We start from the raw sequence: 15,382 nt of genomic DNA, 5'->3' as shown, positions 1-15,382 counted from the left end.
TTTTTTTTTTGATTGGTTTTATTTTTATTTATTTTTTTTAAAGATCTTACTTGACAGAGAGAGAGCACAAGCAGGGGGAGTGGCAGGCAGAGGGAGAAGCAGGCTCCCTGCTGAGCAAAGGAGCCTGATGCAGAACTCTATTCCAGGACCCTGGGATCATGAACTGAGCCGAAGGCAGTTGCTTAACCAACTGAGCCACCAAGGCGCCCCTTGATTGGTTTTAATATTTTCACTCTAGTTTTTCTTTTCTTTCTTCTTCTTTTTTTTAGTAATCCCTACACCCAACATGGGGCTCAAACTCATGACCCCAAGATCAGGAGTCGCATGCTCTTCCAACTGAGCCAGCCAGATGCCCCCACTTTTTAGTTTTCAGTTAATTTTTATAAATTTTTTTTTTTTTTTAAGCAGTAGACTTCTTTTTTAAAATGAAATCTGATTTGGGTGCCTTATGTGTGAAACAACTTTCATGGATCTGTAGTTCTCAATATAGTTTAAAAACCACTGTAGTACAATACTTAGGTAATGTTGTAAGTACATCCTGACAAAGACCGTGTTACTGCTGACAGGACACTTCTGAGAAGCAGGGGGTAGCATCATGCCGTTATTTGCAGCTCGAGATGTTTGTGTCTCGTGTGAACACTGCATTTCATACAGGAAAAGCATTCAGGGGTGTTGGCCCCCAAATGTCGTTTGCTTAAGAAATTAATATAGAGAATTGCATCTTTAATCAACTACTAGACTATGTGACAATATAAATGTCATTATTAGGAAGGAAATGGCACTGCTGGTTGGCTGGTGTTCATGAAGGTTTTAGAGAGTTCATCCGACTTAAGATAGTTTGACAGATTGGATATTTAAAAGTTTGTAATTCAAAATAACCAGCATAACCCCATTACCTGTTTACATAAATAACATTTTTTTTGTGAAAAATAACTTCTAAAACAAAAATAGTGAGAAGAACATTGTTTCACGGTTTTACAAATTGTCCTTAATGCTTGCCTAAGTAGAAGTTGGCAGAATTCTTGCATCTACTTTTGCATGTACTCTGTAAAAATACCACTGGTGCTGTGGCCTCAGGAGAGCTCATCTGTAAACTTAGGAGATAGGAGAGTAAAGAGGCAGATGCCATCTTGGTATGATAATGAAAATAGGTGTGACCCTCTGGAGTCCCTGAGCCAGGCATCCACACTTTGCAAACCATTGCGTCCACCATTCGAGAGCTGGAGGATTCCTGCTGTGTTGCAAATGCTCCATGAACTCTTTCTTTGCTTTGTTGCAGAGTCCTTTGGGCAGAATTATCCAGAGGTAAGAGTATAGTCTTTTTTTTTTTAAGAGTATAGTCTTATTGTGAATTTAGGAGTATGGTAACTTGCTAGCTTTTGTGTTTGAGCAGAAAATGTTATTTGATTCCCCCCCCCTGCCCATTTTCTTTGACTACAGAAGCTTTAAGTGCTATAATAAAGAACTCAGTGTTTAATTTTGAGGAGAGAGGAAATAGATAGGCAGTACTGGTGGGAAATCTCACCATCACCTTTTAATCTTAAGCAATTCATTTCCCAGTAAATTAAAAAAAGAAGGATTTTTTTTTCCTTCTTTTCCTTCTTTTCCTTATCCTTCAATACTTTGAAGGATTTTTCACAAACAGTACCATCACCTATACGTAGATTTTTTTTTTCTGTGTGCTTTTCTAGTTTCAATCAGTGTTTTTGCATAGTAATAATATGTATGCTCTAAGTGTGCTTTACTTTTATAAATGCAAAAATATTTTGTAATATTTGAAATGTGTTTCAAGTGTAGCCATTATGGTGATTTTAAATAGCTTGATACGAATATAAAATAATGTATTTGACTTCCCTAATGTTGCACATACAGGTTGTTCTAGGGGTTTTGTTTTAAATTATTTTTCTTGGAGTAAATCCCAAGAACTATGATTATTGGGTCAGTAGGATGACTCTTTTCAATGAATCTTGTTATATTTTGCCTAATTGCCGTGTACAGTGGGTACAAAGTCATACTGGTAATGTATGGGATGTATCACATCTGTTTACAAATATTTCCTTGTTTTGGCTAGTTTAATAGGTATAAGAACACACATAGAGTTTCTTTTGGTATACATCGTCATTTAAATTAAAAGAGAAGTGTCATAGGTGATAGAGAATCTTTAAGAAATAATTGGGTACCTGGTGGCATTGTCTATTTTCTTGTATTCATTTTAATTTTTAGGAAGCCGATGGAACTTTGGATTGTATCAGCATGGCCCTGACTTGCACCTTTAACAGGTGGGGCACACTGCTTGCAGTTGGCTGTAATGATGGCCGAATTGTCATCTGGGATTTCTTGACAAGAGGCATTGCTAAAATAATTAGTGCGCACATCCATCCAGTTTGTTCTTTATGGTAAGGAATTTTAATATTAATGTGTTGAATATGAGTTGAATTAGGGGGATGAATGGTGACTGTGAAATTGCCAGTCTCATTGTACTAGATATTTTAATACTTAGCATTTTAAATGTTCAGTCATTAGTAGTACAATTTCTCATAGCATCTGTAGACCTTGAAAAAAAATGCTGTCCTTGGAATACCTTTGTGGAGGAGAAATTGAGTGTACTTGTGGATCTGTATCAGGCTCTGTCTGAGAATATTTCAGTACTGAAATGAGATATTTACAAAAGTTTGCAGCTGTAGTAGTATTTGTGATATTGACCTTTCAATTTAGAATGGAAAGTCTTGATGAGGAGGGAAACTTGGAAGTCCTCTACTTCAGCTTTGTCCAGGTTCTTGAATTCCAGCAGTTTTAGTGATCGTAGGCATGTCTTTTCCTTCACTAAATTATAGTTAAGGCTTTCTGTCAAATAGATTGAGCTAAAATCTAGTGTAATATAAATTCCCATTGATTTCTTTCTTACTCTCTGGGACTACTGTGTTTGCTTTGGAAAGTTTTATTTTAGGGCAGCTCTTCTAAATGAACTTGGGGCCAAAAAAAGCACCTAATCAGATCTAGATTTTTTTTTTTAAGATTTTATTTTATTTTATTTTTTTAGAGAGAGAGCAAGCAAGTGCGCACAAGCAAGCTGGGGGAAGGAAGAACAGAGGGGGAGGGAGAGGAACAAGCAGACTCCACACTGAGTATGAGTCCCATGTGCGGCTCAATCTCACAACCCTGAGATCAGGACCTGAGCCAAAATCAAGAGTAAGACGTCCAACTGACTGAACCACCCAGGTGCCCCATAATCAGATCTAGATTTATGAAGCTTATTTCCTTTTGTGTAAATGGAAATGGCAGCTATATTGTAAAGCACTGGATTGGGAGGAGGCCTGAATCCCAGTCTAGGTTTGGCTGCTAATGAACTAGCTTTGGCCAAAACTTGTCTGTAATATGCAAAATGAGAGTACCAGCCACTCCCACCTGTTAAAAATAATGTGTTTGTTTTTATTGTAAAATAATGCATACTCATTTAGAACCTTATGTAAAATATAGCAAAGCAAAAAGAAGTACTAGTATCTCCCATAGTCCCACCACCCAAGTATTCCTACTGTAAAGATTTTAGTATGTTTCTGTATATAGTTTTTAAAGAGCAGAATTTGGGGGTGCCTGGGTGGCTCAGTTGTTAAGCATCTGCCTTCAGCTCAGGTCATGATCCCAGGGTCTTGGGATTGAGCCCCTCATCGGGCTCTCTGCTCAGCGGGAAGCCTGCTTCTCCCTCTCCCACTCCCCCTGCTTGTGTTCCTTCTCTTGCTGTGTCTCTCTCTGTCAAATAAATAAATAAAATCTTTAAAAAAAAAAAAAGGCAGAATTTGTAATCATGCTATGTTCTGTTTCATATTTTGCTTTTTTTCTCCCTAACACCGGACAGTTTCCTACTTGCATATCTCTAAAAACCTTTTTTATGGCTATATGTCTTCTCATGGATAAATTATAATTAACAGTTTTTTGCTAGTGTCTCTGCTACATGTTTAGTAAACGTCTTTGTGCATAAACCTTTTCACTTATACATTCATTCAGCAACGTTGAGCATGAATTGTGTAGCAGGTGCAGGTACTGAAGCTTTATGGTTCCTATACAAGAACTGTGTTTGAGATTTAGTGGAGGTGAAGGTGCAAAGGAAGAGATGATCCATGTACTGGAGAACAGTGGTCAGGAAAGGCTTCCTAGGCAAGATAATTTCTAACCTCAAACTTGTGAGATATAGGTGTTTGCCAGTTGTATTCCAAGCAAAGGACGCTGCCCAGGCAAAGGTCCATCAGCTTCAAACAAGCACAATAAGATGGAGAACCGCAGGTAGTTCAAGATAGCTGGATTGTGGTGTGGGAGATGTGATAATGGCAAGAGCCAGTAAACTGAGATCCTTATGGAGGATGCTGTGTTACCATAGTATGAATTTGAACTTCATCTTGTAGGTAACTGTGAAGCCATTAAGACATTGTAGGAAAGAAAGTGATATGATGAGCTTTTTATTTTTAAAAAAATCTCTAGGACAGCATGTGTTAAAGAGATTGAAGAAGAGAGAATGAAGATAAGGGAAGTGCAGAGATCTTGGCTAGAGATGATGAGCACAGTGGCAGCAGGACTGGGGCTGAGCGGTGGGGAGAGGGCAGAAGTAAGAGTCCTGGTCATTAGTCAGATGAGGAGTCTGAGTGAAGTGCAGAAGTTAGGATGGTCCTTAGACTTCTGGTTTGCATGAAGATACGAATGTAAAATTGAGGGGGGAAATGTAAGTTTGAGATCATGGCTGTGTGTCTCCTGTTACTTTATTGCAAATATTTGTCTTATGAGTATCTTCCCTGCGAGATGGTAAGTGCTGTGATTTATGAACCTTGTTTGCTGTTTTACTGCTATAATCCCAGTTTCTGGTTTTTGTGTTTGTTTTTTTTCCCTGAGCTTCTAATTTTGTGCCTGCTTATGGAATTTGGAATTGTCAGATATATTAATATTATGTTTTTTAGTGGGAGAGCCCCTTTTACTTTTCACTTGTTAATAATTTCGTTTTCAAAATTAGAGTCCCTTCTATTTTAACAGAAATACAAGCTTATTGTGGGGAAAAGAGAAAAGGATATTATAGTACAAAAGGGCTTAAAGAAAAAAATGGAATGATAGCTAACATTCTGTTTTGTAGTCAGATTGCGCTGTAAGGCTTACAAGAACAGCAACGAAAGCTGTCCCTTGTTTCGCCCCACTCCATTATGGTCTGGTCCCCTGTCTGCTTTCATTTTTTTGTCTGTTTCTTCTGATATTTATCTCCATATTTCTAAATAACACGTGTATGTTACTTTTTCTTGGTTTGTTAATTTCAGAAATTGTCCATGGACATACTGTTACACCATGCAAGTTTTAGCTCACCCTCTTACCCTCCTATCATTCACTGAAATGGGGTGGGTCACTGGATTTTTTTTGTGAATCCTAACAGAAGGGCATCTTCAGGCCTCTTTTTTTTAGGTTCGCATTCTCTAGAAGGATCTTCTACTTGCCTTTCTGAGGGGTAAGCATGACTGCAAGTGTTCTAGAGCTGGTGGGAGAGAGGCACAAGAGTCCTTTCGTATGCAGACTTGAACTTGATCCCTTTATATTCACTTCCTTATTTTACCCCTGCCTTCCTCTGCCCCTTGAGCCCCAAGTCTGGGAATACATTCATCTTGTCTCTGATACAAATAATTGTTAATGTTTTTTGAGCACTTGCTATGTGCCAGGCATTGGGATAGGAATTTTATATATACTGATCTTAATTCTGCCAACAGTCCTCTGCTGGTTAGGTAATATTATTGAGCCCATGTTATAGGGGAGGAAATTGAAGCTCAGAAGGATATATAACTTGCCCAAGATCACACAGCTAAAAGGGGTAATGTCCAGGCTTCAGCATAAGTCTGACTCTTGAGCCTATGTTCTTAACCACGGAGGTATACAGCCAACCAAATTCCTCAGTAGCAACTCCTCTTTATTGTAAAATTTGGGTAAATACTGGTTTTGGGTTTCTCTGTCCCTTCTGTTTCTTTTTTTTTATGTTTTAAATTTTATTTATTTTTGTCCCTTCTGTTTTTCATTTTTTCCCCTGCCTTCCTGTGGGTTTCTTGAACATTTTTTAGAATTCCACTTCATCTGCAGTAGTCCCCCGTACCTGTGGTTTCCCTTTTTGTGGTTTCAGTTACCTGTGGTCAACCACAGTTAGGAGCAGATGATTCTGACATGTCAGAAGGGCGGTAGTGGCCTCAGGCTGCATCACGATGCCTGTGTCCCTCCCTCCCTGTGCTTCCCATCCTCACTTAGGCACTTGGTCATTTCACACCATCACAAGAGTGAGTATAGTAAGAGAATTTGAGAGAGACCTCATTCAGACAACTTTGATTACAGCATATTGTTAATTGTTCTGTTTTGTTATTGGTCGTTGTTAATCTTTTACTGTGCCTGTAACTTATAAATGAAACTTTCTCATAGGTATGTTATGTACGGGAAAACAGTCTACATGGCATTCGATACTATTGGTGGGTCCAGGCATCCACTGGGGGGGTCTTAGTATCCCCCATGGATAAGAGAGAACTGTATAGTGTTTTTGAGGGTATTGGTATAACTTTTTGGTGGTTACTAGGTATTACATTGTGTACACCTAACTTACTATAGTCCACTGGTGTTGACATTTTACCAGTTCAAGTGAAGTGTAGAAACCGTACTTCCATTTACCCTTCTTTGTATATAATTGTCTTAAATATTTCTTCTATATACATTGAGACCCACATAAGACAGTGTTAAAATTTTTGGTTCAAATGTCAAAACTAGAGGGAAAAAAATTGATCTTATTTACCTATATTTTTATTCTTTTTTTTTCATTGTTCTTTTTCCCTCATGTTCTAAGATTCCTTCTTTTATCATTTCCTTTCCATTTAGAGAACTTCTTTGAATCATCCTTTTAGGGTAGATCTTCTGGCCAAATATCTTGATTTACCTTTTTGTTCCCTGAAGGATATTTTTGCTGATAATAGAATTTGGGTTGGCAGCTCTTTTTCTCTCAGCACTTGAGTGTGCCACTTCCTTCCATGCTTTCTGGTGAGAAATCTGCTGTCACATGAATTTTTTGTGTGTTTTCCTGTTTGTATTGTTTGTTTCCATAGGTAAGATGTCCTTCCTCTCTTGCTGCTTTAAGGATTTTTTTTTTCTTTGTCTTTAGGTTTCAGAGGTTTGTCTCTGTATCTTGGAAGTGGATTTCTTTGAGCTCACCCTGTTTGACGTTTGCTCAGCTTCTTGAATCTGTAGGTTTCATATCTTTTGCCAAGTTTGGGAAAATTTCAGCCATTATTCCTTCAATACTTTGAAGCCCCGTTCTTTCTTCTCTTCTAGGACTCTGATGATGTGGATCTTAGATCTTTTATTATAGTCCCACAAGTCCCTGAGGTTCTGTTCATTTTTTTTAGTCTGTTTTTTCTCTTATTCCGATTGGATAACTATTATTCTGTTTTCCAGTTCACTGATTCTTTCCTCTTTTTTCTCCATTGGCTCCTGAACCCATCTGTTGGGTTTCTTATTTTAGTTGTGTGTTTCATTTCTAAAATTCAGGTCTTCTCTACATCTTTTATTTCTTTGCTGAGACTTTTTTTTTTTTTTCTCCTTTATTTCAGGCATGTTCATAATTGCTTATTGAAACATATTTATGATGACTGCATTAAAATCCTTGTCAGATAATTCTAACATCTATGTTATCTCACCGTTAGTATCTGTTGATTGTCTTTTCTCATTCAAGTTGAGATTTTTGTGTCCTTGGATTGATAGTCATTTTCAGTTGAAACTTGGGCTTTTTGGGTATCCTAAGACTGTAGGGCTTATTTAAATCTTATGTTTTAACTGGCCTCCTTTGAGAGGAGAGAAGAGAGGGCACTATCTTGTTAATTGCCAGATGGGTTAGAAGTCCAAGCTTCTTACTTGGCATCATTATGCTAGGTGCGGTGGGAAGTTCAGGCTCCCCCCTGGCCTCCTGGTCTGATACCATGCTGGTCGGGAAGGATAGGAGTACCTTGTTCCTGTTCTCCATGTGGCCTCCACTAACACTCAGTGGGAGTCCTTATTACAGGCTGATGGCTATGGAAATCTGGCTGCCCCCTGAGCTTTCTCTGACACCAGTGCGGTGAGTGGAGAAGGGTACCTTGCTGTAACTAGGCAAGGGTGGAGGTCTAGATTCTATTTAGATTTTGTTGACTGGGATGGAGGTGGGGCTGCAGTTTTTTTCACGGTGGTTGCTGGAAGAGTCATTATTGCCTAAAAGTTTTCTGTCTCTCTGTGCTGTCCAGTCCTGGTCCTTTGGCTAGTGAAAGCAGGCTCTTCTTGAGGCTTTATTTGTGTGAGTGAGCCCGTTGGTGTTACTGGGCTGTTGGCTTCTCCATCACTCAGTCTGGGATATATAAGGCAAAAAAGAAAATCCAAAGAACTTTCTATTGTGTCATTCCTCATATCCTGTAGTCTCTAGCCAATCAGTCTTTGCTCTGCCCTTCAGTCTTTTTTTTTTAAATAAAGCTTTTATTTATTTATTTGAGAGAGGTTGAGAGAGCACAAGCAGGAACAGCAGCAGAGGCAGAGGGAGAGGGAGAAGCAGACTCCTCACTGAGCATGGAGCCCGACGCGGGGCTCAGTCCCAGGACCCCGGCATCGTGACCTGAGCCGAATGCAGACGCTTAACCGACTGAGCCACCCAGGCGCCCGCCGGTGTCTTTGTGTTTTATGTGTAATGTCCAGGGTGTTTAGCTATACTTAGCAGGAGGAATTAATTCCTTTCTTAGTTATTTTAAATAACAGATACTTATTTTTATTGTTTTGTTTACACTGTGATGGTGCTATTTCTGGGACAACCTCAGAAAGCTCAGATACTCCCTCACCTCCCACTCCCTAAATACTTGTTACATCAACATTTAAGGGCAAGCCGATGATAGACTCTTTTAAACGTTTGAGTCTTATTTCCTGGAGCCACTTGTTACTGTTATCTTGAACTACTACGAGCTTTTGTTACTACATACAAAAATGTCATGAAATACTCTTATTCATTGTTTAGTTGGAAAAGTTTGTGGATTTGAGTATATATATATAAAAAAAGGAATACTGTTGACTCCTGCAGCTAGGGCAGATGTGTGACTCAGACATTTTTATCTTTAAGAGCGGTACAATGTACTTAGAATTTGTGCTAAATTACTTTAACTTAGAATATGTGCTAAATTACCCACTTTTTTTTTTCCAGCTGGAGTCGAGATGGTCATAAGCTCGTGAGTGCTTCCACTGATAACATAGTGTCACAGTGGGATGTTCTTTCAGGCGACTGCGACCAGAGGTTTCGGTTCCCTTCACCCATCCTAAAAGTCCAGTACCATCCACGAGATCAGTATGTTTAATCTGTGCTGTTCTTTCCTGGGGCAGGGTCTCATTCTCTGTGGACTAGCTCCAGGCTCATGACAATTGCAGTTTAAGGTTGTGGGAGGCAAAAGCACACATCTCTTCAAATCTTCTACATAAAATAATGTTTCTGTCTAGGTTGTCTCTACTGAATAGATTTTAAGGAGAGTGTTATTGTATCATATAATTAAAAACTGGGCAGTATTCAGACTTTGGAAGTGGGCAGAGGTAGGAAGAAGAACAACTGGTCCTTGACCTGGAGCTTTCCACACCAACACCTCCCCCCCCCCCCCCGCCGGTTATTTGAATTTCTTTAGAGGGAAGTAGTTCGAATATTAAAACTACATTTAAAAAAAAATGAAACTACATTTAAGAAAAAGTTACCCACCATTCCATTACCCAGACATAACTGTCTTCATTTCTCTTCGTTCTTTATTAGTCAAGTTCTTTAAGTGTAATGCTTGTTATCTAGTGCTTTATAGCCCACAAAGCAAGTTATATGCATATGAGATGTGTATTAAATTCCATATTTTTACAGTTTTAGTTAACATTTTGCCTTTTTATTGCATACCTGTTTCTTCTACTAGTTCGCTACTTCTTCGTATTTATTTTTAATGACTACATTTTATTTTGTCAAACTAGGATCCCATAGCTTATATTCAGTCGTTTCCCTATTGTTAGACATTTAGACTTCAAGCTTTTTCACTATTTTAAATTTGCTTGAGCTGGGAGAGTTGATGGAGGTAGTGACAGGAATCAGGGAAGAGGGCAGGAGAATCAGCCTTCTGATACCAAAGCAACAGCCAATGTACTGTTCATATTTTTAAACAGGAACAAGGTTCTCGTGTGTCCCATGAAATCTGCTCCTGTCATGTTGACCCTTTCAGATTCCAAGCATGTTGTTCTGCCGGTAGACGATGACTCCGATTTGAACGTGGTTGCATCTTTTGATAGGCGAGGGGAATATATCTATACAGGAAATGCAAAAGGCAAGGTAAGCCTGGAAGCTAGTGAAATAAGCATCAGTCATCCTGTGCATTGGCTTATTTCATGTTTACTTGTTCTGCTTCCTTTGAAATATCTTTTATCCCTGGACTAAGCATGTCTCGTGCCTGTGGCAAATGTGGCCTATTTTTCTGTCATGCCTTCATGATAATTCTTTTTTTTTTTAAAGATTTTATTTATTTATTTGACAGAGAGACACAGCGACAGAGGGAACACAAGCAGGGGGAGTGGGGGAGGGAGAAGCAGACTCCCCCATGGAGCAGGGAGCCCGATGTGGGGCTCGATCCCAGGACCCTGGGATCATGACCCAAGCCGACGGCAGACGCCTAACGACTGAGCCACCCAGGCGCCCTGCCTTCATGATAGTTTCTGTTCTTTTGATTTAGAGTGATCAGAGACTACTCAGCCTAGAAAGGGTAGAAGGGCCTTTTGCTAATAATGAAGGGCCGTTACTCATTTATAAATTTTTTTTATTTATTTATTTAAAGATTTTATTTATTTATTTGACAGAGAGAGACACAGTGAGAGAGGGAACACAAGTAGGGGGAGTGGGAGAGGGAGAAGCAGGCTTCCCACGGAGCAGGGAGCCGGATGTGGGGCTTGATCCCAGGACCCCGGGATCATGACCTGAGCCGAAGGCAAATGCTTAACACCTGAGCCACCCAGGCGCCCCTCATTTATAAAATTTAAAAGTCATAGTATAAAATGGAATACATTTGATAAAAATGTCTTAATACCTAGTTCTGTAAATATTATATAATTTAAGCCCACTTAACCTGCAGTTTTGTGGAGTAAGAAGTTATCTGGGCTTTTAAGGTCCTGTTTTACTTTGTTTTGTTTTGTTTTGTTTTTTAAGATTTATTTATTTTAGAGAGAGAGAGTGCGTGCATGCATGTGTGCGAGTGGAGGGGAGGGGCAGAGGGAGTTGGGGGGGAGAGAAGCAGATTCCCTGCCACTTGATCTCGTGACCCTGAGATCACAAACTGAGCCGAAACCAAGAGTCTGATGCTCAACTGACTGAGCCAGCGCCCCTTTAATAAAGGTTAGAGTTTGTAGTTCCATTAGGCAACTTGATTTTTTTTTTTTTTTTTTTTTTTTGGTGATTGGGGTGTATAGGCTAGTATAATTTCATGGCTACCTTAGAAAGTGGCCATTTTTGGAAATGGTGGTAAAATACACATAACATAAAATATAACATAACATATACCATCTTAACCATTCTTAAGTGTACAGTTTTGTGCTATTAAGTACATTCACATTATTGTGTACCCATCACCACCATGTATCTCCAAAGCTTTTTTCGTCTTATAAAACTGAAACTCTGTACTTGTTAAGCAGGAACCTCCTAGTCCTTGTTCCCTCCCCGGCCCCTGGCAACCATCACTCTACTTTCTATATCTGTGAATTTGGCTACCCTAGGTACCTCATGTAAGTGGACTCATATGGTATTTGTCTTCTTGTGACTGGCTTATTTCACTCAGCCTGATGTCCTGAAGATTCCTTCATGCCCAGCATGTGCCCGAATTTCCCTCCTTTTCCTGGCTGAGTACTGTCCCACTGGAGTACATTCCCCCTTGTGTTTATCCCTTCATCTGTTGACGTATCCTTGGGTTGCTTCCACCTTTTGACTATTGTGAATAACACTAAACATTGTATTTTGAGAATAGATTAAGACACGGTTCTTTATTTGAAGAATTAAAAGGCAGTATCAGTTAATCAGGTTGAATACATGAGACGTTATATATTTTTTAAAGATTTTATTTATCTATCTATCTATCTGAGAGAAAGAGAGCGAGCACAAGCGGGTGGAGGGGCAGAGGGAGAGGGAGAAGCGGGCTCCCCGTGGAGCAGGGAGCCTGCTCGGAGCAGGGAGCCCGATGCGGGACTTAATCCCGGGACTCTGGGATCATGACCTAAGCCGAAGGCAGATGCTCAACAGACTGAGCCACCCAGGCGCCCCGAGATGTTTATATTTTTACCCAGTCTTTGCCCAGTTTTAGAAATGGAAGCCAGTTCTAATTACTGTAAGTTATCAGAATACTTAATGGTTTTGTTTTTTTTTTCCTTTGAACTTTAGATTTTGGTCCTAAAAACAGATTCTCAGGATCTTGTTGCTTCCTTCAGAGTAACAACTGGAACAAGCAATACCACAGCTATTAAGTCCATAGAGTTTGCCCGGAAGGGGAGGTGAGACCTTGTCTTTTTAGGGACAGTTTTAAAAGTGAGTAGAATGCAAAAATACATTGAGATTCACAGTTTTTGTGTATATTAAATCTTTAAGAAAATTTACTTAAAAAATAACTAGAAACTGTCAGTATCTGGTTCTTACGTTCATAAAATTTATTGCATTGAACCAGTAGTCACATCCTCTTTTTCTGGAGATGATTAGGCAGAAAAGATATCGGGGTGGTATATGCTTAGAACTAAAATGCCTGCCACATAGTACGCTCTGGGTAAAGATCACCTGTTTTTATAATCCAAAGTCATGTCACAGAATTCACATAGTAATTGGACATACACTCTATTTACATAAAACTATTTACCCTTTTACTTTCAGATGTTTTTCTGATAAGTGTGGTTACCCAACTAGAAGTAGATATGTCAACAGAAACGAGAAGAATTAGATTGTTGGTGTCAGGATGAGAGGTGACAGTCCTTCTGTCTTGTATAGGAGCATGCATGTGTACTTAGAGGACATTCATGTTCAAAATTCTTTAGAATTCAGGAAAGCTTAGTGAAATCTGTAGGAAGGTAGTGAAATAACTTACATTTTAGACAGATTTCCAATGTCATTACAGTAAAAGAACACTTTAAAATGACATAGTTTACTAACTCATTAGGAAGAATATGTTATGTATAAGATAGGCCAGAGAAATGAAGTATGCATTGTATGTCTAACTATAAGTTTGTGAATTCAGCAAGCTGGTTTCACTTTAGAGGTCATGGATTTCAATCAAATACTAAAGATTAAAAATAAATACTGAAGATCAGTTTGTGCATATAGGGTTCAGGGATACACAAAGTATACAACATATCTTCACTTCAAATTCTATTTTGCTTTGAAAGGTGACAAGTAAGTACATAAGTGTTCTAGCTTATGTGGAGTAGTTGTTCTATGGTACTGTTCTAAGTAACAGATATTAATAGAAAATGTTAACAGAAACATTTCTGACCTCTTGTGTTGATATTTTTATCCCTTCTCTAGTTGCTTTTTAATTAACACAGCAGATCGGATAATCCGAGTTTATGATGGCAGAGAAATCTTAACTTGTGGAAGAGATGGAGAGCCTGAACCCATGCAGAAGTTACAGGACTTGGTAAATAGGTGTGTATCACCACCTAGAAGAATATGGGGCAATACATGACCTGAGCTCAGCTTCTGGTTCTCCTTGGGTACTTTCTTTGTCCTTCAGGACCCCGTGGAAGAAATGTTGTTTCTCTGGGGATGGAGAATACATAGTGGCTGGTTCAGCCCGGCAGCATGCCTTGTACATCTGGGAGAAAAGCATTGGCAACCTGGTGAAGATTCTCCATGGGACGAGAGGAGAACTCCTCTTGGATGTAGCTGTGAGTAGAATGAGAGGTTGCTCTTGTTACTGATGTGAAACAGATAATCTTGGATCCATTCTTAGAGCTGATTTTTCTTTCCTTCCTTAAATTTAGTGGCACCCTGTTCGACCCATCATAGCATCCATTTCAAGTGGAGTGGTATCTATCTGGGCACAAAATCAAGTAGTAAGTATTTTTTCTGGTTTAATTGCTTTGAAGCTAGATATCCTTTCTTTATATCAAAGAACCTTACAGGTAGTAAGCAAAAAATGACCTATTTAATTTCTTTTGCATGTGATTCTTGTAACCTAATTAAAATTGATTCAGTTTTGCTTTATTTTGTTGGGAAGGTCTTGGTCCAAAGCTGATTTACTACCTCTGTCTTCAGGGAGAAAGTCTGGTGTACTTTCTGTTAACATTTTTCTGTTACCTGAGAGAGAGTTTTCTTTTGCTTTTCTTATTTTCAGCTCAGTTAGTTTCTGTTTTACATCTTGGTTTTATTTTGAACAACTTTAATCATGTTTGTAATCCGTGTACTCCTAAGAAAATGCAGCGTTTTACCTGATAATTATATCTTTAAGAGATTAAAGATGGCAGTTCTCATGAGAGAACTGTAGTTAATAACTTGGAGCGTTTAAGATCCAAATACCTTAAGACAGTAAAACCTATAGGTACCTTATTTTTGTTATCTGCCAGATTTGTTCTCAGAGTTCTAAGTCTTGTATGTGCTCCGATCTTTCATTTCTATCAGTAATGTCGAGTTTACAGACCATTGCTTTCTCATACGGTTAAGTAGTGTATTTTGTTTGCGGCATAGGAAAATTGGAGTGCATTTGCCCCAGACTTCAAGGAGTTGGATGAAAATGTAGAATATGAGGAAAGGGAATCAGAGTTTGATATTGAAGATGAAGATAAGAGTGAGCCTGAGCAGACAGGTAATATTTCTCGACTGCAGTCTCTTTTTCTTTACGCTTACACAGTTTTGACGGTGTTCTGAGAGTCTCTGTGTGGAATGCACCAACTGAGGGCCTCTGTGAGCATTTTTACTAGGGTTTACCAGCTCTCTTATTATATCACTGTGTTTCCTGATGAATTGTTGATGATCACCTGATCACCTGCACATGCTGGGTGCTCAGTCTGTATTAGGTATTGTCACCCCCATGGCAGGAAGATAAAGGTAAACAGCATGAGCTTTGGAGTCCAACTGCCTGGGGCAAAATGCTTATTACTCTTTATTTTTTTAATTTTTTTAAAAGATTTTATTTATTTATTTGACAGAGAGAGACACAGCGAGAGAGGGACACAAGCAGGGGGAGTGGGAGAGGGAGAAGCAGGCTTCCCGCCGAGCAGAGAGCCCGATGCGGGGCTCGATCCCAGGACTCTGGAATCGTGACCTGAGCCGAAGGCAGACGCTTAACGACTGAGCCACCCAGGCGCCCCTTATTACTCTTTAAACCTGAATTTCCTCATC

General features: G+C 39.2%; 1 protein-coding gene across 3 annotated transcripts in view; it reads left to right on the top strand.

Annotated features, from left to right (window-relative positions):
• RBBP5 (RB binding protein 5, histone lysine methyltransferase complex subunit) overlaps positions 1–15,382 on the top strand; it is a 33,485-nt gene that overhangs the window by 7,807 nt on the left and 10,296 nt on the right. For 2 of the 3 annotated variants that reach the window (XM_081825091.1, XM_081825090.1), the window contains exons 2-10: positions 1,280–1,305; positions 2,224–2,396; positions 9,206–9,346; positions 10,189–10,351; positions 12,440–12,549; positions 13,568–13,687; positions 13,776–13,929; positions 14,026–14,097; positions 14,729–14,846. In XM_081825091.1, coding sequence (XP_081681217.1) covers positions 1,280–1,305; positions 2,224–2,396; positions 9,206–9,346; positions 10,189–10,351; positions 12,440–12,549; positions 13,568–13,687; positions 13,776–13,929; positions 14,026–14,097; positions 14,729–14,846 — 1,077 coding nt within the window. The remainder of the gene's footprint in view (positions 1–1,279; positions 1,306–2,223; positions 2,397–9,205; positions 9,347–10,188; positions 10,352–12,439; positions 12,550–13,567; positions 13,688–13,775; positions 13,930–14,025; positions 14,098–14,728; positions 14,847–15,382) is intronic. The other variant, XM_081825092.1, reaches the window with a different exon arrangement.

Source organism: Leptonychotes weddellii, chromosome 6 (assembly GCF_054177405.1).
Source record: "Leptonychotes weddellii isolate Sample4059 chromosome 6, ASM5417740v2, whole genome shotgun sequence".
NCBI classification, from domain to species: domain Eukaryota; kingdom Metazoa; phylum Chordata; class Mammalia; order Carnivora; family Phocidae; genus Leptonychotes; species Leptonychotes weddellii.
The sequence above is the reverse complement of the archived record's forward strand: the minus strand, read 5'-3'. Positions and strand labels throughout refer to the sequence as shown.